At 43.5% G+C, this 22,170-nt stretch overlaps 2 protein-coding genes across 3 annotated transcripts; both read left to right on the forward strand.

Annotated features, from left to right (window-relative positions):
* Positions 1-5,564: 5,564 nt before the first annotated feature.
* LOC122024193 (rust resistance kinase Lr10-like) lies at positions 5,565-8,890 on the forward strand. 2 transcript variants are annotated; one of them, XM_042582754.1, is made up of 4 exons: positions 5,565-6,358; positions 6,422-7,182; positions 7,268-7,449; positions 7,568-8,890. In XM_042582754.1, the coding sequence occupies exons 2-4, from the start codon at positions 6,449-6,451 to the stop codon at positions 8,752-8,754; spliced, it is 2,103 nt and encodes a 700-aa protein (XP_042438688.1). In that variant the 5' UTR covers positions 5,565-6,358; positions 6,422-6,448; the 3' UTR covers positions 8,755-8,890. The 2 variants fall into 2 exon arrangements, with proteins under 2 accessions (XP_042438688.1, XP_042438689.1); XM_042582755.1 differs by having other exon boundaries at positions 6,436-7,182.
* A 3,763-nt stretch (positions 8,891-12,653) lies between these two features.
* Positions 12,654-15,077, forward strand: LOC122022533 (LEAF RUST 10 DISEASE-RESISTANCE LOCUS RECEPTOR-LIKE PROTEIN KINASE-like 2.5). Its single transcript, XM_042580560.1, has 3 exons — positions 12,654-13,439; positions 13,513-13,682; positions 13,790-15,077. The coding sequence occupies exons 1-3, from the start codon at positions 12,688-12,690 to the stop codon at positions 14,962-14,964; spliced, it is 2,097 nt and encodes a 698-aa protein (XP_042436494.1). The 5' UTR covers positions 12,654-12,687; the 3' UTR covers positions 14,965-15,077.
* Positions 15,078-22,170: the final 7,093 nt, after the last annotated feature.

The raw sequence follows: 22,170 nt of genomic DNA on the forward strand, positions 1-22,170 counted from the left end.
CTAACAGAGATGCCTGGAATTGATTCAAGCATCTCGATTCTTTGTTTATTTGTTTTGATTTTTTTAAAAATAAAAATTCTATAAATCTTAAATCCTAAACATCCTAAATACATATTTTATACCTCGTAAGCACCTAAAATTTTTTTAGTTTTACATTTTTTTTTTGCTTAAACACTATAACCTAACCCCTAAATCGATTTTTTTTTAGTGTATATATATACTAAAAAAAAAATTGATTTAGGGGTTATAATTGATATGTTACTGACCCGTCTTGAGATTTTTTTAAATATTGAATCTAGGTGCCTCGATTCTTTATTTCTTTATTTTTTGTTTATTTTTGGGGGTATATTATATGTATTTAGGATTTAAGATTTTAGAATTTAGGAGTTGAGTTATAATGGATTTGAGTCAATAAGATTTTCCCTCTAAGATTCATACTTCTCTCTTGGTTTATAGTGTTCAAGATTAACAATTTTAGGTGCTCACAAGATATATTATATGGATTTAGGGTTTGGTTATAATGAATTTAAGTTAATAAGATTTTCATCTAGGGTTAAGCTTCTCTCTTAGGTTATAGTATTTAAGATTAAAAAATTTAAATGTTTATAGGGTATAGTATTCATTTTTAAGGAAATCTTGATTTTAAAATTATATATGTATAATGAGTTGAGCCACCTCAATTCCGATAAAAAAATATAAAAGATGACGAATGCGCTTCCAATGCATTATAGAGACGAGTGTGTAGAGAGAGAGAGAGAGAGAGAGAGAGGCGCACTTAAGTTGCACCAATATCATTTATTTAGATAAAATCAGAGGTTGCTCGATCATTTTCAGAATTTATGTTAATCTAATCACCATTTTGATAAAGAGTTTTTGAAAGTCAAGTCGTTGCAACTTGGTTCAATTATTGTATAGATTATAAAATATTATTACATTATTATATATTTGAAAATCACATAGTTCTCAAAACATTGGTGTTAAAGTTAATGTGTTATCACTTAAGTTTACTCATCACTAAGGTTACTTGCCCCCTAAGTTTCTAAGGTTACTTGCCCCCTAAGTTGCTAGGTTACTTGCCCCCTAAGTTTCTTTCAAGTCTATATAAAGGCTTTGTAATCAAAAGTTTAAGTATCAAGAAAAACTATCTATTTCTCCTCAAGAGCTCTACCAAAATACTCACCAATTTCAACAGTTGGTATCAGAGCGTCCAGGTTCTACCAATCCAAATCCATGGCCAGCTCGAGTTTAACAAACATCAACCATCTCATTCCAGAGTTTAATGGCGAAGACTATGATTTCTGGTACGTGAAGATGAAGACCATCTTTCGATCTCTTAACCAATGGGAGATTGTGGAGAATGGAGTACAAGAGCCCGAGGAAGCCACTGCCCTCAATGAGGCCGGTCTGAAGAAATTAGAGAAGTCTCGACAAGCCGACGCAAGTGCTCTCTCAATCCTTCAAAGAGCAGTCACTAAGGCTATATTTCCCAGAATCATGCGAGCCAACACGGCTAAAGATGCGTGGGAGATCTTGCAGAGCGAATTTCAAGGAGATGTGAAAGTAAGAGCGATTAAGCTCCAATCACTACTCAAGGATTTCGAAAATGCCAAGATGCAGGAGAAAGAAACACTCATGGAATTCTCAACCAGAATCTTTGATCTGGTCAATATAATGAAATCTCATGGTGAAGATATTACAGATCAAAGGCTGGTACGCAAAATTCTCATCTGTCTTCCTGAGAAATATGATCCCATTATTGCCGTCATTGAAGAAACAAAGGACCTAACAACACTCACCGTTCAAGAAGTGATGGCGTCCCTAAAATCGTTCGAGCAAAGATTGTCCAGACATTCTGAGAAGCCAATAGAGGGTGCATTCCAATCAAAGCTCAAAATTGGTAACAACGAACGAGAAGGCCAATCACGATTTGGATGGAAATCAAGAGGACGAGGTGGACGTATCTCAAAAGGAAAAGGAAAAGACAACTCATCGAATTGCAGCAATTGCAATAAGCCAAATCACTCCGAGAAGGACTGTTGGTTCAAAGGTCAATCGAGATGCAAAATATGCAATCGATTTGGTCACCTCGCCAAAGATTGCCGAAATAGGAACACTTATCAGGCAAATCAGGTTGGAGAAAATCAAACAGCTGAGGAGACACATGGAACATTCTATGTATGTCACACGGCCACCAACAAGGAGCAAGGAAAATGGTTGCTGGACAGCGGATGTAGCAACCATATGACGCCGATCTCAGAAATTTTCTCTGAACTCGACATTAGCATCAATGCTCTTGTTCAGTTTGGAAACGGAGAGCAAACAAAGTCAAAAGGACTTGGGAAAATCGCCATCGAGACGAAGGAAGGACCGAGTTGCATCAACAATGTCTTGTGTGTGCCGAGCTTGAGTCAAAATTTACTCAGCCTCGGACAATTGGTGGAAAATGGGTACAAGCTCTGCTTTGATAACAATGAATGTGTTATATTTGACAGGAGAGATAAGTCAAAGGTGTTCACAAAGATCAAAATGGTCAATCGAAGCTTCGCTCTCAACATCAATTATGCCGACCTAAAAGCTCATCAAGCTTCTACCTCGGACTACCTGACATCAACCTTATGGCATCGACGACTCGGTCATCTCAATTTACAAAGCCTCAAAGAGTTATCTGGCAAGAGTATGGTGCAAGGACTTCCTCACATAGAAGGAAAGCAACATGTATGCGAAGGATGCGCGTTTGGAAAGCAACATCGATTACCTTTCCCAAAAGGAGTATCATGGAGAGCTAAAGAAAAGTTGGAACTTATCCACACCGACGTCTGCGGGCCGATGGACACCCTTTCTCATGCTCAGAATAGGTATTTCATTCTTTTCATCGACGATCACACTCGTATGACTTGGGTCTATTTCATGAGGCAGAAGTCTGAAGTATTCATGATATTCAAGAAGTTTAAGAGTCTCGTCGAAAAACAGAGTGGATGCTTCATCAAAACCTTAAGAAGTGACAGAGGCAAAGAATACACTTCTAAAGAATTTCACAATTTTTGTGAAGATGAAGGAGTAGAAAGGCAACTAACGGTAAGGTACACCCTCAACAAAATGGTGTTACCGAGAGGAAAAACCAGACAATCGTTGAAATGGCAAAATCAATGATGCACGAGAAAGGTTTACCCAAAATCTTCTGGGCTGAAGCAGTCTACACAGCCGTTTACTTATCCAATCGATGCCCAACCACGGCCATACCAAACAAGACTCCGTTTGAAGCATGGAGTGGTAGAAGACCATCGGTGAACCATCTCAAGGTATTCGGAAGCATTTGCTATTCTCAAATTCCAAAAGAGAAACGAAGCAAACTTGACGAATCTAGCGAAAGATGTATTTTTGTCGGCTACAGTACCATGAGCAAAGGTTATAGACTATTTAACCTACAGTTGGGTCAAGTTATTATTAGCCGAGATGTTCAAGTTGATGAAAATGCTTTATGGAATTGGGAAGAAAACAAAGTTGAAAAGAAAGACATTCTGATCAGTACTGACAAAGAAGATGAAATTGAGCCAAGCACACCAGATTCAAGCTCATCTCAACCCAACGAAGAAAGCTCAACTGATCCAACTTCATCAAACTCCTCATCCCCAAGCGCAACTCCAAAAAGGTACAGATCATTGAGCGATATATATGCTACATGCAATTATTGCTCAATTGAGCCTGAGAACTTTGCTGAAGCAATCAAAGAAGAACCATGGAAAAAAGCGATGGAGGAGGAAGTTCGTGTAATTGAAAAAAATCTGACATGACAGCTCGTCGATAAACCAAGAGACAAAGAAGTTATAGGTGTTAAATGGATCTACAAAGTAAAGCACAACCCAGACGGATCCATTCAAAAACACAAAGCAAGACTTGTGGCCAAAGGATATTCTCAACAGCCTGGAATTGACTACGGGGAGACGTTTGCCCCAGTAGCTCGGCTAGACACAATCCGAGCTATAATTGCATTCGCCGCCAGCAAAGGGTGGAAACTTTATCAGCTTGATGTCAAGTCAGCATTTCTCAATGGTGAATTGAAGGAAGAAGTGTATGTAGATCAACCTCAGGGTTTCATCCTCAAAGGAAAAGAAGAGAAAGTCTACAAACTTAAGAAAGCGCTATATGGACTTAAACAATCTCCTCGCGCTTGGTACAGTGAGATCGACAACTATTTCAACCGAACAAAATTCGAAAAGAGCAAGAGTGAACCAACTTTGTATGTCAAGCAGCAAGGTAATGATGTTCTTATAGTCACTCTTTATGTTGATGACCTAATTTTCACTGGAAGCAACGAGAAGATGATCGAAGAGTTCAAAGATGACATGGCTCAAAAGTATGAAATGAGCGATATGGGTCTACTTCGACATTTCTTGGGCATGGAGATCTACCAAGAAGAAGAGACAATCTTTATCTGCCAAAAGATATATGCAGAAAAGATTCTGAAGAAATTCAACATGCTGGGATGCAATCCTGTCTCTACACCACTCATTATGGGGGAGAAATTGAAAAAGGAAGATGGAGGAAAAGCAGCGGATGTCACTTATTACCGTAGCCTCATTGGTAATTTGTTATATCTCACAGCAACTAGACCTGATCTCATGTATGTTGCAAGTCTACTTTCAAGATTTATGCAGAGTCCGAGCCATTTTCATCTCGGTGCAGCAAAGCGGGTCTTACGATATGTTCAAGGGACAACTGACCTCGGTCTAAGCTTTCAGAAGAATCACGCACTTAATCTTGTCGGATATTGTGACAGTGATCTTGGTGGATCCTTAGATGACATGAAAAGCACTTCGGGGTACTGTTTCTCCTTTGGTTCAGCAATATTCTCATGGGTATCCAAGAAACAACAAAGTGTTGCACAATCGTCTGCGGAAGCCGAGTACATCTCAGCATCAGTAGCCACTTCACAAGCAATTTGGCTTCGAAAAATCTTGGCTGATCTCGGTCACCATCAGATTGAAGGAACCGTGCTATACTGCGACAACAAATCTGCAATCGCTATGGCTAAGAACCCAGTTCACCACAACCGAACTCGACATATAGCACTCAAGCATCATTTCATTCGACAGGCAATTGAAGATAAAGAAATTCAACTTGAGTTCTGTCGATCTGAGGAGCAATTATCTGACATCTTCACAAAAGCACTTCCGAGAGAAAGATTTCAACAGCTCCGAGCCAAACTTGGAATCCGACAACACATTAAGGGGGAGTGTTAAAGTTAATGTGTTATCACTTAAGTTTACTCATCACTAAGGTTACTTGCCCCCTAAGTTTCTAAGGTTACTTGCCCCCTAAGTTGCTAGGTTACTTGCCCCCTAAGTTTCTTTCAAGTCTATATAAAGGCTTTGTAATCAAAAGTTTAAGTATCAAGAAAAACTATCTATTTCTCCTCAAGAGCTCTACCAAAATACTTACCAATTTCAACAGTTGGATACAAGTTCTTAGAAAGTGCAAAAATTTATTTTTTAGTTTTTTCTTCAAATTTAATTTTTTAGAGTTTTTTATTTTTTAATACATTTTTTTTCAAAAAATAATTAATGTTTTGAAAACTATTTTCCCCCTCTTTACGTGCTTTCAAAATTTATTATAAAATTTTATGATCTTGTGATATTTGTTTTACAATTACAAGATTTTCATCCGTTTAAAAAATTTTAAAATAAAACGTTTTATATCAATTTTGGAAAAAATAATAAATTATTTTTTTTAATGTTGGATTTCGTAAAGTCATTTTTGGATGGTTTTCTGATCTTTATATGTTTTAAAATATTGTTATGAATGTTTTTTTTTTTTGAAATAATTTTTTTTAAGCCTTTTCATTTAAAAAAAAAATCATTTGAGAGTTTTCTATACATTTTTAATTATTTTTTTATTGTTGATAATTTGATTTGGATGTGGAATTGCCTATCGAAATGATGTTACATGTTTTCTTCCAAATAATGTAGTTATGTTTTCTTCTGCGTAGCGTATAGGGTAGGTTATTCAATTGGACTAGATAAGGTCAAGTCGAATAGTTGATTGAATTAATCAGATAGATAAATAAGTATAATTAAATAAATCAATCAAGATGGTCGACTTAATCGGATTAAATGGATAAACTGAGGCAATTGGTGATTAAAGAGCTGCTAAATAGGTCGAGCTATTTTATTCCTCGTCTACGAACGAAATCCATTGCCTATGTTTGCTTGCCTAAGTCCACGGATCAATATCAGAAGACTTGCTCATTAATTACTGGTTGATTCTGACGGATAAGAATCCATGTGAGCCCCTAGCTCGTTTCCAAATCAAAATGTGGAACAAATTGCGCCACGGAATCTTGTGATCATGAACAACAACTGTATGTTGCTCTTTTTAAAGCATCGATACCAATTTAGTAACAACGCAAATTATATTATACTAGGAATTGAATTACAGAGGGAGAGAGCTCATGAAAAGATCTACACCAGCATCGTCCTTCTTCACTTCTCTTCTAGTCTTTTTCTTTCTCACCACTCTTACAGGTGGAGTGCTCGGTAGATCTCAAAATAAAGGCTGCTCTTCTTCTTGCGGTATCCTTGACGATATTCGCTACCCGTTCCGCCTAGAAAGCGACCCAGAGTGGTGCGGTAAGCCAGAGCTTGAGCTCATCTGTGAATCAGGAAAAGATGCAGTCTTGCATAACTTGTCACCTACAGACAAGTACCTGGTCACCGAAATATCATATAATGAATCGGGCTTCAGGCTCGTCTATGCCGGTTATGTCACAGGTTCTAATAAATGCGTGCTTCCCAGTGCACACTTCCCCCTAAGTGCACTTTACCTCATCCAAATGTCACTTTGGCCATTTGGTTCGACTGAAGATGCTAGAGATCATGAGTATTATATGTTTGAAGAATGGGCTAGTTTTATGAGCTGCAAACAGGAAATTCATAGCGATCTTTACAAGCCCATCCATTGTCTCACTGGGGACAATAACTCGGCTACCCACGTCATCGTTGGCAACGATGCATATGCCATACGCAACCTCAAGAACTCATGTAGATTCGTTAACTTATTGCCAGTTGACGGAGATTACAATTACAGTGACGTGGATGTATTTGAACTCCTGGCAAAAGGAGTCTGGATTGGATGGGCTCTCACACCACCCTCTGACATTTTCGAGTATTGTTGGAAAAATTTTTGGTAGGAACATAACATTCAGTTAACCTTAATTATCATGTGCATGTTCTCACTCTTTTCTTACAATATTTAATTGCTATCTCTGCAGGTCAAAAGTATATTATTACAGCATCGAGAATTCCCCTTACAGGATGCTTGGTCCCCTCTTTGCCGAATTAGGTCTTTTAGGTTGCGTCTACTGGGAGGAGAGTTATCGCAACCATTATCACGTTGCCTTCGGTTTTACAGTGGTCTTAGTCCTTGCACTAGATATAGCTCTTTGTCTGCTAGGTATATATGCTTTTACTTCATTGATTTTCCATCTGCATGCATTCATGCAGTAACACTACTTAATATTGTCCAATTGCATATAACTAGTTTATTGTTCGCTATTCACTTGTTACCACAGTTTTCAGATTTGTGATGGCACCTCTATCAATTTATGCATTCCTCGCTTACAATTATTGGAAGACAATTAGAAAACCCATCGACTCAGTTGAAAAGTTTCTGCAAATCCAGCAAACTCTAACTCCCACACGCTACGCCTACAGCGACATCATAGCCATGACCAGTCACTTCAGAGAAAAACTAGGCCAAGGCGGATTTGGTTCAGTGTACAGAGGATACATTCTTGGTAAATTCCCTGTTGCCATCAAGATGCTTGTCGGCAGCACCAAGTTCCACGGCGAAGACTTCATCAGCGAGGTCTCCACGATCGGCAGGATCCACCACATCAACGTGGTGCGTTTGGTTGGGTTTTGCTCCGAGGGATCAAAGAGAGCACTCATCTACGAGTACATGCCCAATGGCTCGCTCGACAAGTACATCTTCTCTGCCAACAGGGGAAACACGTTCACTGTCGAGAAGCTCCATGAGGTGGCCCTGGGGATTGCTAGAGGCATCAACTACCTCCATCAGGGCTGCGACATGCAAATTTTGCACTTCGACATCAAGCCCCACAACATCCTCCTCGATCGCAACTTCATTCCCAAGATTTCAGACTTTGGGCTTGCAAAATTGTACCCAAAGGACAAGAACGTAATATCCATGAGCGTTACCAGAGGCACGATAGGATACATAGCACCCGAGCTGATATCGAGAAATTTTGGGATCATATCAGACAAGTCGGATGTCTATAGCTTCGGAATGCTGCTAATGGAGATGGCCGGCGGGAGACATAACGTAGATGTGCGAGCTGAGAACACCAGTCAGGTTTATTATCCTTCTTGGGTCTACGACAAACTTGTTCAGCCGCATGTAAGTGAGAGCATCCATGATATTGAAGAGATTGTAATCAGTGAAATGGAGAAAAAGTTGTCCATGGTGGGACTTTGGTGCATCCAAATAAAGTCAAGTAGTCGGCCGTCCATGAGCAGTGTGGTGGAGATGCTTGAAGGAGACGTGAATGATCTACAGATGCCACCCAAGCCTTTCTTTTCTTCAGTAGAGCCAAGTCTGAGAGAATTAGAATTCTCCTCAACAATTTCATCTTCTGGAGAAGAAGAATTACATGATCAGCAGCATACTTTACGTCCCAACAATTCTGGATTGGCTTCATCTTCTATACAACTATCTGTCATCTCAGAGCATTCTTAAACTTAATAGGTGTATATATAGTTCACCTGTTACTAGAATTTTAGCATAGCGCACTTTCTTAAGCTAAAAGTTCAACTGACTGTTCAGAGATGACAGAGGGGGTTAAGGGTTAAATGAATGATACACAATTGATGCTTCAGTTCGGATTCCGGGTGACCCCTTCAAACATCTCCAAGCAAATCGATGAACTCTGACACCGGGCAAGATAAAAGAGAAATTCACCGTTTTGTAGATTTTATAAATTAAAAAAAAAGGGGTAAGAATAGAGGTTGATTTCTCAAAATGCTTATATATACTTTGATATCGTCTAAAAATCGTGAAGACGGAAAGTTAAGATGTAGCTACTATATTGACTGAATGTAGATCATGTTTCGATCTGTAAGTACAAGAAATGTCAGTGTCGAGTCAGGGAAGGGGTTCCCGACATTGGTCCTCCGACACTTAAGTCAGTCAACGACATGAAGAAGAAGATGAAACAACAATAGTACAAGTGTAAATAGTGAATAATGTGTACCTACGTCGGTGTACACCCCCCCTCTTGTATAATGCCATGTGATACGATGCGTGATGGTGGGGTCCGACAAGGCGTGGTAGTCATAGGTCAAGGGGACGTGGTAGTCAGAAGTCAAGGGGATGTGGCAGTCAAAAGTCAAGGAGAGGTGACAGTCATAAGTTAAGAGAATGTGATAGTCAGCAGGTGTGGAAAGAGGAAGTAAGGCTTGGTGACGACGCCAACCACCTGATTCTCGATCGGGTTCTCATAGATCGGAGCTCCACGTAGGGGGTACCTGGTAGGTAGGCAAGGTAATACCTGGATAGGATCTGACTGATCGGGCTTTTGCGCATGATTGTATCGGAATCGGGTGCACTCAGTAAACTAACTCCCTGGAAAGTCAACTTCTGGCCGGCTCTTGGATGATCTCTCCTTAGCTCCCGACCCCCATAGTTTGGGCCAGATGGTATACCTAACTGATCATCCCAAGTTGCTCTATTCATACTTAGTCGGGACAGGAGGCGCTACTGGACAATAAGGCCAGGGAATCATAACCGTCTGTCAGAGAATAACTGCTGCTTGTTAGAGAAGATTCCAACGGTCCACAATCACCTACAAATGGAACCTTCCTTCAACCTATGAGAGGATGTCATGTGTCTTCCGACACCTGACAAGTCCTGGCACCGATATTCTCTGATATCAGTCAGACCTTAGAAGGTACGCACTGTCATATAAAAAGGGGGGGTCCTCTCTCTTTCACAGATACGCTCTCTCGCACATTCGCAGTTGTCTTTCTTTCTCCTTCGTACACTATTTTTTTATCCTTCTGAGGAAAAAGTACCTGACTTCAGCGTTGGAGGGTCTGCTCCGGGGACTTTTTCCCTGGTTTCTGGCCTCCAACGACCATAGGCTTGTCTGAGTGTGCGCAGAACTTAGGTACTGTCGGCTTAATCATCTCCGCCCGTCAGCACTGTGTGGGAGTCCGTTTTTGGAGAGCACGTACAAGGAAAGCGTCTTGGTCGCCCCCTGTCAGTGCTAGCAACAACTCACCCGACCTCCACTTTACTCAGATTTCAGACAGAATCACCTTGGTAGGCTACGTGCTCGCTTTTCGAGACATGGACACGTTCTTTCATTGGTTGTGAATACATTCCCCAATTGATCATAGATACGTGGTCATGGACACGTTCTTCAATTAGTCGTGTGCACATCCTCGGATTTGTCCGTCGTACGATTCGCCTGTTGACCATGACTCGCGTCGGTGACACTATCTCTCAAAAATATATCCAAAGACACATCAACATTCCTATTAATCGCTGAGCGGGGATAGTCGCTCGGCTAAGTACTCCTCCACTTGGAAGGACTTGGCTGCACTTCCATATGGCGACGAGTTTCGATAGTACGTTCTTAACCGACCATAATAACGTTTCGGTCATCTCCAGGCTCCTTTGCTCTATTATCAACTTCTGGTGATCTTGGATGCACGGGCATTTCGCTTGGCCTACCTCTTTGCTAGTCGGACAACATATGCCGGTTGGATAGAGAGGCCGACCGGGCGGACAGAGAGGTCGAATGGGCGGACAAAGAGACCGACCGGGCGGACAGAGAGGTCGACTGGGCAAGAGGAGAGGCCGACTGGGCGGACGGAGAGACTGACCGGGTGGACAGAGAGGCGTACCAAGCGACCGGAGAGGCTGACCAAGCAGATGGAGAGACCGACTAGGCGAGCGACCGAGTGGACGTAGAGGCCAAGAGAGTGTGTGATCAGTCAGGTAGTGAGGCCGAGTGAAGTAGCCAAGTAACCAGTCGGGCGGAGAAGCCGAGCGTCCAAGCGGGCGAGCTGGGCAGGCGAGTGATCATAGAAATAGAGCGGCCGAAGAATCCGAATGGGCGAATGGACCGAGGCATGTGAGAGTCGTAGTTTATTTGAAACAGATTCGCCCCGCCTCCGGCTGTGATTCGAGGTTTTCTCGAGTCGTTTATCTCCCAAGATGCAACAGTTAACCGTGGCGCACACCAAGCGCTGGTGGTCACGACGAACTAAGTGGTTCTCGACTGCTATCACGGGCACTCCGCTGAGTAAGAGTTTGCACAACAGAGGAAGAGGGAATGTAGGTAGAGAGCTTCTGCTGCTTTTATTGTGCATTTCTTTAACTATGATCGTAACTTCCTTATATAGGAACTTAGATCAACGGTAACATTAATGATCGATTAATGATCATTACTCGCCAAGCAATGAAACTGGTCTGACATTCGACGAGCGCAGGTCATGCTCGCACATGAGTCAACATGGTTCAGTGCAATCCGGACCTTGGATTTGCACTCCCTGCGTACCCATGCATGAGAGAGAGAGAGTCTTTCTCCATGTATTTGTTCATATCATCAATGTATATGAATTAATATAAATCAACTAATATGTCTTGAAACTTTTAATATAAGACTAAATAAATGAAGTATTTTTTCTCTTCCACTTCTTCACCGCTTCTCCATTCATATTTCTTATATCTCACAATCATCAAATCCAACGTCTGTTTCAAGAAGCACGTATCAAAAATGATGCTAATCTGTCTTTCGTTTCTACCTTACAGAATCGAATCTGTTTTTTTTGTGCCTGTTTGGCGGCCCCTGCTGAGATAGGTTTCTCAGTTTATTATAAAATTTTAATGATGCTAAGGGTTTCATCTATTTTAAAATTTTAAAAATAAAATGTTTAAAAATCAATTTGGATTTTTTTTTAAATTATTGTTTTTAATCTTGGATTTTGTTTATTTTTTTGGAGGGTCCTCTGAACTTTCTGTCTGGTTAACTATTTTAATGAATTTCCTTGAGTTTCAAAAAAATACGAACCTTTTTTCATTTTTTTTAAAATTTCATTTGAGAGTTTTCTATACATTTTATTTTTATTTTTTATTTTTTTTTTGTTGGTGATTTGATGTGGAATTGACTCTTTAAAATCATGTTGCATGCATGTTTTATTCAAAATTTCTTGACCGGTGGCATTTTTTTCCCGACCCACCGGATTTATTCAGTCATACATGAGCCATTTTCTTAAATAGGAAATGTGAAATAATCTACAGAAACATTTGTATCTACGAAAAGTTGAACCATATTTGCAAATCCTCTCCGAATACCAACTCGACTACAACTGGAACATTCGAAATTTCTTCTGCGTAGCATATACCGTAGGTTATTCAATTGGACTATGTAAGGTCAAGTCGAATTGATTGATTGAGTTAATCAGGCAGATACATAAGTAGAATTAAATAAATCAATCAAGATGGTTGAGTTAATCGGATTAAATGGATAAAACAAACTGCGCCGGGATCCTTGACCATCAACTATGAAGACTTTGTTGCCCCTTTTAAAGCATCGATACCAATTGAGCACCAACGCAATTATATTTTGCTAGGAATTGAATTACAGAGGGAGATCGAGAGATCATGAAAAGATCTGCACCGGCATTCTTCTTCACTTCTCTTCTCCTCTTATTCTTCCTCGCCACTACTCTCACAAGTAGAGTGCTCGGCAGATCTTTAAATAAAAGCTGCGCTTCCTCTTGCGGCGTCCTCGGCGATATCCACTACCCGTTCCGCCTACAAGGCGACCCATGGTGGTGCGGTAAGCCAGAGCTTGAGCTCATCTGTGAATCAGGAAAAGATGCAGTCTTGCATAACTTGTCACCTACAGACAAGTACCTGGTCTCCGAGATATCATATAATGAATCGCGCTTCAGGCTCGTCTATGCCGGTTATGCAACGGGTTCTACTAAATGTGTTCTTCCCAGTGCACCCTTCCCCCTATATTCACTTTTCCGCAGCAAAATGTTACTTTGGTCCTTTAGATTTAGTTCAACTAAACGCACATATGCAGAGTGGGCTAGTCAGATTGAAAATGCGTATGGAAGATGGGCTAGTTTTATGAGCTGCAAACAGGAAATTCATAGCGATCTTTACAAGCCCATCCATTGTCTTACTGGGGAGAATAGCTCGACAACATATGCCATCGTTGACTACGATGCATATGCAATACGCAACCTCAAGAACTCATGTAGATTCGTAAACTTATTTCCAGTTGACCTAGATTCCTATTACAGTCTTGAGATGGATGTATTTGAACTCCTGGCAAAAGGAGTCTGGATTGGATGGGATTTCACACCCTTTAACGTTTTCGCGTACTGTTGGAAAGACTTTTGGTAGGAAAATAATATCTAATTAATTTTATTATGTGTTTCACTCTTTTCTTACAAAATTCAATTGCTGGTGCAGGCCATCTGTATATTCCCCTCGCAGTCACAGGATACTTGGTCCCCTCTTTGCCGAATTAGATCTTTTAAGTTGCATTTACTGGGAGGAGAGTTCTCTCAACCATAAGCACGTTGCCTACGGTTTTACAGTGGTCTTAGTCCTTGGACTTGATGTAGCTCTTTGTCTGCTAGGTATGCTTTTACTTCATATTGATTTTCCATCTGCATGCATGCAGTAACACTACTTAATATTGTCCAATTGCATAACTAGTTTGTTTGCTTTTCACTTATTACCACAGTTTGCAGATTTGTGATGGCACCTCTGTCAATTTATGCATTCCTCGCATACAATTATTGGAAGACGATTATAAAGCCCATCGACTCAGTTGAAAAGTTTCTGCAAATCCAGCAAACTCTAACTCCCACACGCTACGCCTACAGCGACATCATAGCTATGACGAGCCACTTCAGAGAAAAACTAGGCCAAGGCGGCTTTGGTTCAGTGTACAGAGGATACATTCTTGGTAAATTCCCTGTTGCCGTCAAGATGCTTGTCGGCAGCTCCAAGTTCCACGGCGAAGACTTCATCAGCGAGGTCTCCACGATCGGCAGGATCCACCACATCAACGTGGTGCGTTTGGTTGGGTTTTGCTCCGAGGGATCAAAGAGAGCACTCATCTACGAGTACATGCCCAATGGCTCGCTCGACAAGTACATCTTCTCTGCCAACAGGGGAAACACGTTCACTGTCGAGAAGCTCCATGAGGTGGCCCTGGGGATTGCTAGAGGCATCAACTACCTCCATCAGGGCTGCGACATGCAAATTTTGCATTTCGACATCAAGCCCCACAACATCCTCCTCGATCGCAACTTCATTCCCAAGATTTCAGACTTTGGGCTTGCAAAATTGTACCCAAAGGACAAGAACTTAATATCCATGAGCGTTACCAGAGGCACGATAGGATACATAGCACCCGAGCTGATATCGAGAAATTTTGGGATCATATCAGACAAGTCGGATGTCTACAGCTTCGGAATGCTGCTAATGGAGATGGCCGGCGGGAGACATAATGTAGATGTGCGAGCCGAGAACACCAGCCAGGTTTATTATCCTTCTTGGGTCTACGACAAACTTGTTCAGCTGCATGTAAGTGAGAGCAGCCACGATATTGAAGAGATTGTAATCAGTGAAATGGAGAGAAAGTTGTCCATGGTGGGGCTTTGGTGCATCCAAATAAAGTCAAGTAGCCGGCCATCCATGAGCCGTGTGGTGGAGATGCTTGAAGGAGACGTGAATGAGCTACAGTTGCCACCCAAGCCTTTCTTTTCCTCAGTAGAGCCAAGTCTGAGAGAATTAGAAATATTCTCCTCCGCAATTTCATCTTCTGGAGAAGAACTACATACTTTACGTCCCAACTATTCCGGATTGCCTTCATCTTCGATACAACTATCTGTCATCTCAGAGCATTCTTAAACTTAATATGGTTTAAAATTCTGATTGGTGTTGATTAGCATAACCAAAATGTATTGTTCCATTCAGCAATTTATGTTACATTGGGTTTGGCACAAATACTTGTCCCTGTTCAACCTGTATTGTTCCTTCGATTCTCTCATTCATGGGGTCTAGAGATGACTGACTAAACAGATACAGGAGGCGACGAAGAGATGCTTGGAGTAGAACACCCATATCCTATAGCTATACCTTTGCTTAATTCCATTTGCGTCAATTCAAGTTGAACTCCAATTAAACTCTGATTGGTTAATAGAGATATAGCTATAGTGAATGTGGAGAAACCAATTCCAATGTTAATACTATTGTCATATGAGTTATGAAAAACTATGGATCAATCTCAGTAGGATGCTATAAGAATTAATACTCTTATTTGATGCACAACACTTATTTTGATACTCGGAAGGCATTAAATCATAAGCTTGATATATCTATACAATTTGTTACTCTAAAATTTTCATTAAATTGACTTTTTGATTGACATAAGTTTGTAGTTAGAGGTAAACGAGCTAAGTGATACAACAACAATCTGTCGACTTCCCCACCATGTAACAATGATCTATTCCCACTCATGAAAGCTAAGAGAAAAGCTAGAAATTCTTAGTCCAATAAGCCACTAATATAGCGAATAAGGTAAGCCCCCCAGTAGGTACTAAAGTCATGCGAGCTAGTTAATGTGGGGTCAAAGTCCGAGAATGGTCAACTTAAACATTATGGTCTCGAGCTAGCTCCTGAAGGTTGATCAACGTGATGCCTTGATGTCCGATCGGATAAAGTCGATCGGACATTAGCAAAGATCACGAAACCCCAACGTGCATGACAAAGCATTCCCTAATCTTCCAATGAGCACACGAGATGTTTCCATGTACAGCACAGACTGATCGGATGTTTCAAGAGGAGACAACTCCTCAGAGCAGATCATACGTTACGCAGGTCAAATCCTCTTAGCACTCAAGTGGCTAAGATTTACCAGATAGTTAATTCATCCCACACCGCTCTAAATCCGCTAAAAGTCCTAACTCCCAACGAAGACCTCACGAATGCTCAACCTTCATAAGACGATCGAATATGGTGGAACACAGGTCTGATATGACTCCGACAAAGCTGATTCCACTGAAGGGACATCACTGGAGGTCCAACTAAGCTCAAATTTCTCATTTACGGACCCACAAGGCCTTCTCTTAAGCGACACATGTCCACTATTAAGGATATCAACCAAAGGCTCGTTAAACCATTTGGCCCATCAACCCACTGTCTGATTCAATATCCCATAGGTGCTTGTCAGAAAATCCTTGATACGTATCTATACAACCTATACTTGAGACAACCCTACCATCCCTACGAGGAGACAGTCAAGTATCATTTAAGTATGATAGTAAGATAGGTTACATTGGAGGTGACACTGTCATGATGAGACACCGTGTTACATGTGACAAGAGCAAAAGTACTATATAAGGGGTCCCTTCTCTGTGCACAGGTAACTTTGGCAACGTTTTTTCACTGTTTATTGCCATCATTTTTTCAGTAAATCAGATTTAGCCTCAAATTAACTTGAACGTCAGAGTAACTGTGTTGTGGACTCCTCTCTAGTCCGTCTATTGACATTTTCTACTCTCTTTAATTTTCCTTCTTTGACATGGCAGGTTAACTTGAAGCTTTGGAGTTTCTTAGTTCGAGGTCTTCTTACGATCAGCATGCATGCTACCTCATCAGCGGTACATCTTCATCGATTTCAGAAGGAATAAATTTGGCGATGTTTGTGGGAACTACACTTGATTCTAAAACATGAACATGGAAGACACTGGAAAACGTACAACCCTCACCTTATCGCAAGAGGATCTTGATCTACTTGTAGCGGTGAAAGCACAAGTATTATCGCAGCAACAACAAGCGGTCGAGCTCCCTCTATCAAATGCCCCGTCAATGTTAGTGACAGGACCCCACCCAACGGACCAAAGGATGAGGTCAGAGAGGTTGACTAGCTTTCCCCCTGCGCCTCCCCTACTAATCGATTTTTTGCAGGCTCTATTATAGCCAACCGGTTCTCCTTCTCCCCTATCCCCTATCGCCTATCACCAATTATTATTTTGAACACCTTTCGGAGGGCATATTCACCCCAAGGTGCCTCAGGGATCTTCCTCTGGGGACTCTCCCATGAGAGACCCCAGAAAAGGAAAAGCCCCTGCTGCTATTAGCTTCCTTGGGTAGCCGAGCATGCCTTTCTCTACAAAGATTTTAGAAGACAAGTTGCTAGGCCATTTCAGGTTGCTCGCCATAGGATAGTATGGATGGACAACCGACCTGGAGGACCATTTGCCCAAGTTTAAAAATGCAACTATATTACACTAGTATATAGATGGTGTAAAATGCAGAGTGTTTTTAATGACGCTCTTCGACCCGACACAAAGGTGGTTCAACCGGCTCACTGATGGTTCTATCAATAGCTTCAAGGATTTTAGAAAGGCATTTCTTCACCATTTCGCTAATAGTAGAAGATACCACAAGACCACTTTAAGCTTGTTCTCTCTCAAGCAAGGGCCTAAAGAGGCGCTAGGGCGTATATTAAGCGATTTAATCAAGTTGCCATGGATGTCCCATCTGCCATTCCGGAAATTCTAGTAATTTCCATCTCCCAAGAACTTATTGATGGAGACTTCTTCCGGTCTTTAATAAAGAAGCCCCCTAGAGACTTTGACCATTTATTAGGAAGGATAGCTAAGAATTTTAATGTGGAAGGGGCCCAAGTAGTCAAGAGAAAGAGGTGATCATACCCACACCAGCCTTCGCCTTAGAATGCTAGGCTCCCCCTCCTCCTTCCCTCCCGCACAAGGGGCTTATGACAAACCATCACCATCAGTCCCATGGATCAAATATGATCTAACATGTGGAAGTCGTTCGAACGTCATTCGTAGAACCTGTTGGACCGTTGGCTGGTTAGAAGGGGGGTTGAATAGCCTGCAAAAATAAAAAACACAACCTTTCTCGAACTCTTAAACTAACACTTGCATAAATTAGCTAAACAGAAAGTAAATCAGAAAAGACGAGGCACACCGGGATTGACTTGGTTACAACCGAGGAGGTTGTTAATCCAAGGAAGATGATCGCACTAAAAACTCCTTCAGGCAGAGAAGCCTCGTACAACGATGACGCGCACAAAAAGAAGCTAGACTATAGATGAAGTACACAAGTGTTGAAAGAATTGCTTGAGTTCTTATTGATTTGAAGCTTCTGGACCAAGACTGTATTTATAGCCTTGGTCGGGGCGCCTCGAAGGGATTCCGGGTGCCTTGGGGGGGGGGATAAAACTTTATCCCCCCAACGTTCAGATCGCGATTGACGTGATCTGGTCAAAAAGTCAACTTCGAGCGCTCGGAAGGGTTCCGGGCGCCCTGGAGGGGTCCGGGCGCCCCGGCTGGGAAAGTCAACCCCGTTGACTTTTTTCAGCCCAGGTCTTCTGCTCCGGCTCCGTTTGCCTCAGACCGAGTCTTGCGCTCGCTTGGGTGATCTCTACCATCCGGAATAGGGCTCACCCGAACCCAACTTCCTGTCTTCTCGAGCAGGCTTCCGCTCCGGCTTCTCGTCCCTCGAAATCGCCGCGTGCTTCCTTCTCGTCCGCAAGCGTACTCATCCGCAGTCTTCGTCCCTCGATCGCACCCCGTGCCGACCTTCTCGCTAGTTGCGTCTCTTTTTCCTCGAGCAGTCTTCCGCTCCGGCTTCTCGTCCCTCGGAACCACCGCACGCTTCCTTCTCGTCCGCCGGTGTACTCTTCTGCAGCGCCTCATCCTTCGGACGCACCGCGTGCCGTCCTTCTCGCTAGCTGCGTCTTCCGCTCGACTACTTGTGCTCCTAAGCTCCTGCACACTTAGACACAAGGTTAAAAATACACAGGACCTAACTTAACTTGTTGATCACACAAAAAAAACCTTGGGATTCCAACAATCTCCCCTTTTTTGATGTAAACAACCCAAGTTAAGTTAGGGTAAAAATAGACATAATAATAAACTAACTAATATTGCAATTAAGTGCGATCCTGTCCGAGAGTTGAGTCGACGGACGCTGGGGATGTGGCGCTCTCCGCTGACTCCGCGTAGACTCTGGGTTGACGTGGACTCCGGTGAACCTGCAGCAAAACTGAACCGGGAGGGGGATCCCGGAGACGGCCCTCCGACGCTCAAGTCAAGCGAGAAGAAATCGAAGCAGAGTAACGAGGCCAAGAGCTACAGTAGATGAGAATGCATCCCTCCGTCGAAGCCTGGGGTCTTTATATAAGACCCCTGGGAGACACGTGCACGCTTCTCGAGGCATGTGCGCTTCCCAAGATATACCTCAAAATGGATGCGTCGGAAAAGTACGTCTGGCGCCATACCGCAACCGTCCGAGCATATCTCTGCCCTGACAGTGGAAACTTCCACCGTACGATTCTCTGTCCGGTCCGGCCGCCGACCATGCTGTTCGTCGACGACACATGTCTCGAGAAGGATATCACCAGCTGCCCCCTTCGTACTCTTCTGCACCTTTTGTCTGTTACTAGTCTGAATGGGAGAGATGCTTGGACTCACTGCCGTCCGGGAAGGGACATGTACTGGGCTGAATGGAAGAGACGCTCGGCCCGTCGGTCACCCAGTAGTTCAGTGAACATCATGGCTGAGCCGAGCGGGTCGTCCGCTCGCTGAGGGCGACTGGCGTGGTCTTCTGAACAAAAGGAGTCCTGCTTGGCTTGTGATCATCATAAGCTTGGCATAACGGTCGAGCTCTCAAATGCCGGCTCGGACGCTATTCGCGCCGATCGCTCAGATATGTTAACTTTGACTACGACTGCCACAGGGCCGTTGACCATCATCCGGGCGGGCCCCCCTTTCTTACCACCGAATCATGTACCTCCCCCTTAAGTCTAGTCGAAGGAGGCTGTAGGTCCGACTGACTGGACTGGTATGCCAACACAGGGCCGACTGGTCAGAGATGCCGAGCGGCCATAACATTACCTCATACCGCCGAACAGAAGCGTGTCTGCTATCACTTGGCAGAATTTTTACTGATTGGTCTGCCTATCTGAAGATGGTCAGCGATGACCTACCTCAGTTCTCCTCGGAATGCTCGCAAATCCCATTCATCATGGCAGAGCATGCAGTCACGCCTTTGTAATGGTGTTCATTAAATGCCCTCCTATGATTGACAGCCACGTGGCACCACCGCTGTCATCGCATGCACAAGGCGACAGGCTCGATGTGACCTCTGGCGGTTTGAATTCAATGGTGCGATTTGTGCCTTGGGGCCTGCGACCTAGATCGAACGGCTCCGCTCGGCCGAACCTCTCTTTTATAAAGTCAAAGCGTTGTTCCTATTTTATTTCGCAGTCTTCGCATTTTGGTGCTCCAGCTACTCGGTGCTCATCGCTCCGTCGACGATTTGCGCTCAGGGCTCCGTTAATTCACGCTTTCCTTCCCTCCTCCGAGTAAGGCCATTGTTTCCTCTTGTCTTTGCCTCTGTTTCTCTCGCCTTTTTGAGCTTTTGGTGTTTCCCTGCCATCTTTTTCGTTGACCTCCCTATATTCTCGCTTTCTCCACTGTTCCGGCGATGGCGAGTTCGTCACAACCGTCTGACCCTGCTCCCGGCCTCTGGTATACTACCATGGAGAGCCGGTTTGATGCAGGTGACGCGGTGAGCCTTGTCCGCACCTTCAAACTTCCCCCTGACCATAAATTAGTATTAGATACTTTGTCCGATCGGCCTCATGATCCGCCGACCGGCACTACTTGTTTCTTCCGAGACCAGTTCGTAGTTGGTCTACGTTTTCCCATACATCCGTTCGTCATTGAAGTATGCAATTATTTTTGCATCCCGCTCGACCAACTCGTTCCAAACTCGTTTAGGTTGCTGTGCGGCGTGGTTGTCTTATTTAGGTTGCACGACATCCCTTTAGTTCCCAAGGTTTTCCATTACTTCTACTATGCCAAACAATCCGAGTGGGGTACTTTCCTTTTCCAGTCTCGGATCGGCCTTTTCTTCTTCGACAAAATGCCCACCTCTAATAAACACTGGAAGGAATACTTTTTCTTTCTGCGTTTGCCCGAATTGTCGCCTTTCCGAACCAAATGGCAGACCGTCGTAACCACTCCACCAGAGCTCGGTAAATACAAGAGCCAGCCAACCTACCTTCACGCAGCCAACCTGCTGGCCGGCCAAAAGTTCAACATCCACAAACTGCTCTGTGAGGGCGTGCTATACATATTCGGGCTGAGTCCGATCCTCTCGAAACTTCCGAGCAGCATGGGTAAGAGCTTTCTCGATCCTCTTTTCCTTTTGATCTAACTGATTTGTTCTTCCTTTTTGCAGCTGACATCATGATGCGCGCTCGCGCTACCGAATGGATGAGGTTGAGGGCCACCGAGATTGAAGCGATGGCTGCTAAGGAGATGGTCGACCTTGGCATTGCGCCGGTCGGCTCACACAAAGGGGAGAGCGGCGAGGCACCTACTGCTATCGGTGGATCAGCCATTCGGGTCTCTGCCACAGAAGCGGTGGGCGATGCTACTTCGTCCGCTAGACACCCCTCTACTCAAGACGAGGACGTGGAGCACTCGACCGAGGATGTTCCTTTGATGATCTGCAAACGCCGCCGGACGGAGATACCTGCCCGTTCGGCAACACCTACGGAGCAGGTGTTTGAGCAGGTTGGCGTTCCTTCCGCAGGGGTTGACTTGGCCCCGGCTTCTATCGAAGCAATTTCCTCAGATCGAACTCTTTCACAGCTCGATCTGCCGATGGATCCAATTGAAGCGCAACCAGTCAGTTCCCTGCCACCGGCCCGTCGACGTATACAGCGCTCCGGCATCACTTCCGCTCCGACATCACTTCCGCTCCGACCGGCCAATCCTCCGGTCCTTCAGGTTCAGCTCAGTCTGCTCCGAGCGGCCGCCGAGTAGTTAAGGCCATCCTACATCTACCAACAGAAGAGTTCCTTCTAGCAGCCGACCGACCGACAATTCCAGAGCACCAGATCACCATTCGTGGGCTGCTTGTCAAAATATGGGAGGATGCAAGGGCCCGTGTTGCCCTGATGACCCCCGGTCAACTCGGCGACAGCCATCTACAGCAAGCCATCGGTGTATGCCTCCCCCACCTCCCTTCACATTATTATTTTTTCTTGGCTTTTAACGTTATTTTATCTGA

The sequence above is a fragment of the Zingiber officinale genome, chromosome 9B (genome assembly GCF_018446385.1).
Source record: "Zingiber officinale cultivar Zhangliang chromosome 9B, Zo_v1.1, whole genome shotgun sequence".
Taxonomy (NCBI): domain Eukaryota; kingdom Viridiplantae; phylum Streptophyta; class Magnoliopsida; order Zingiberales; family Zingiberaceae; genus Zingiber; species Zingiber officinale.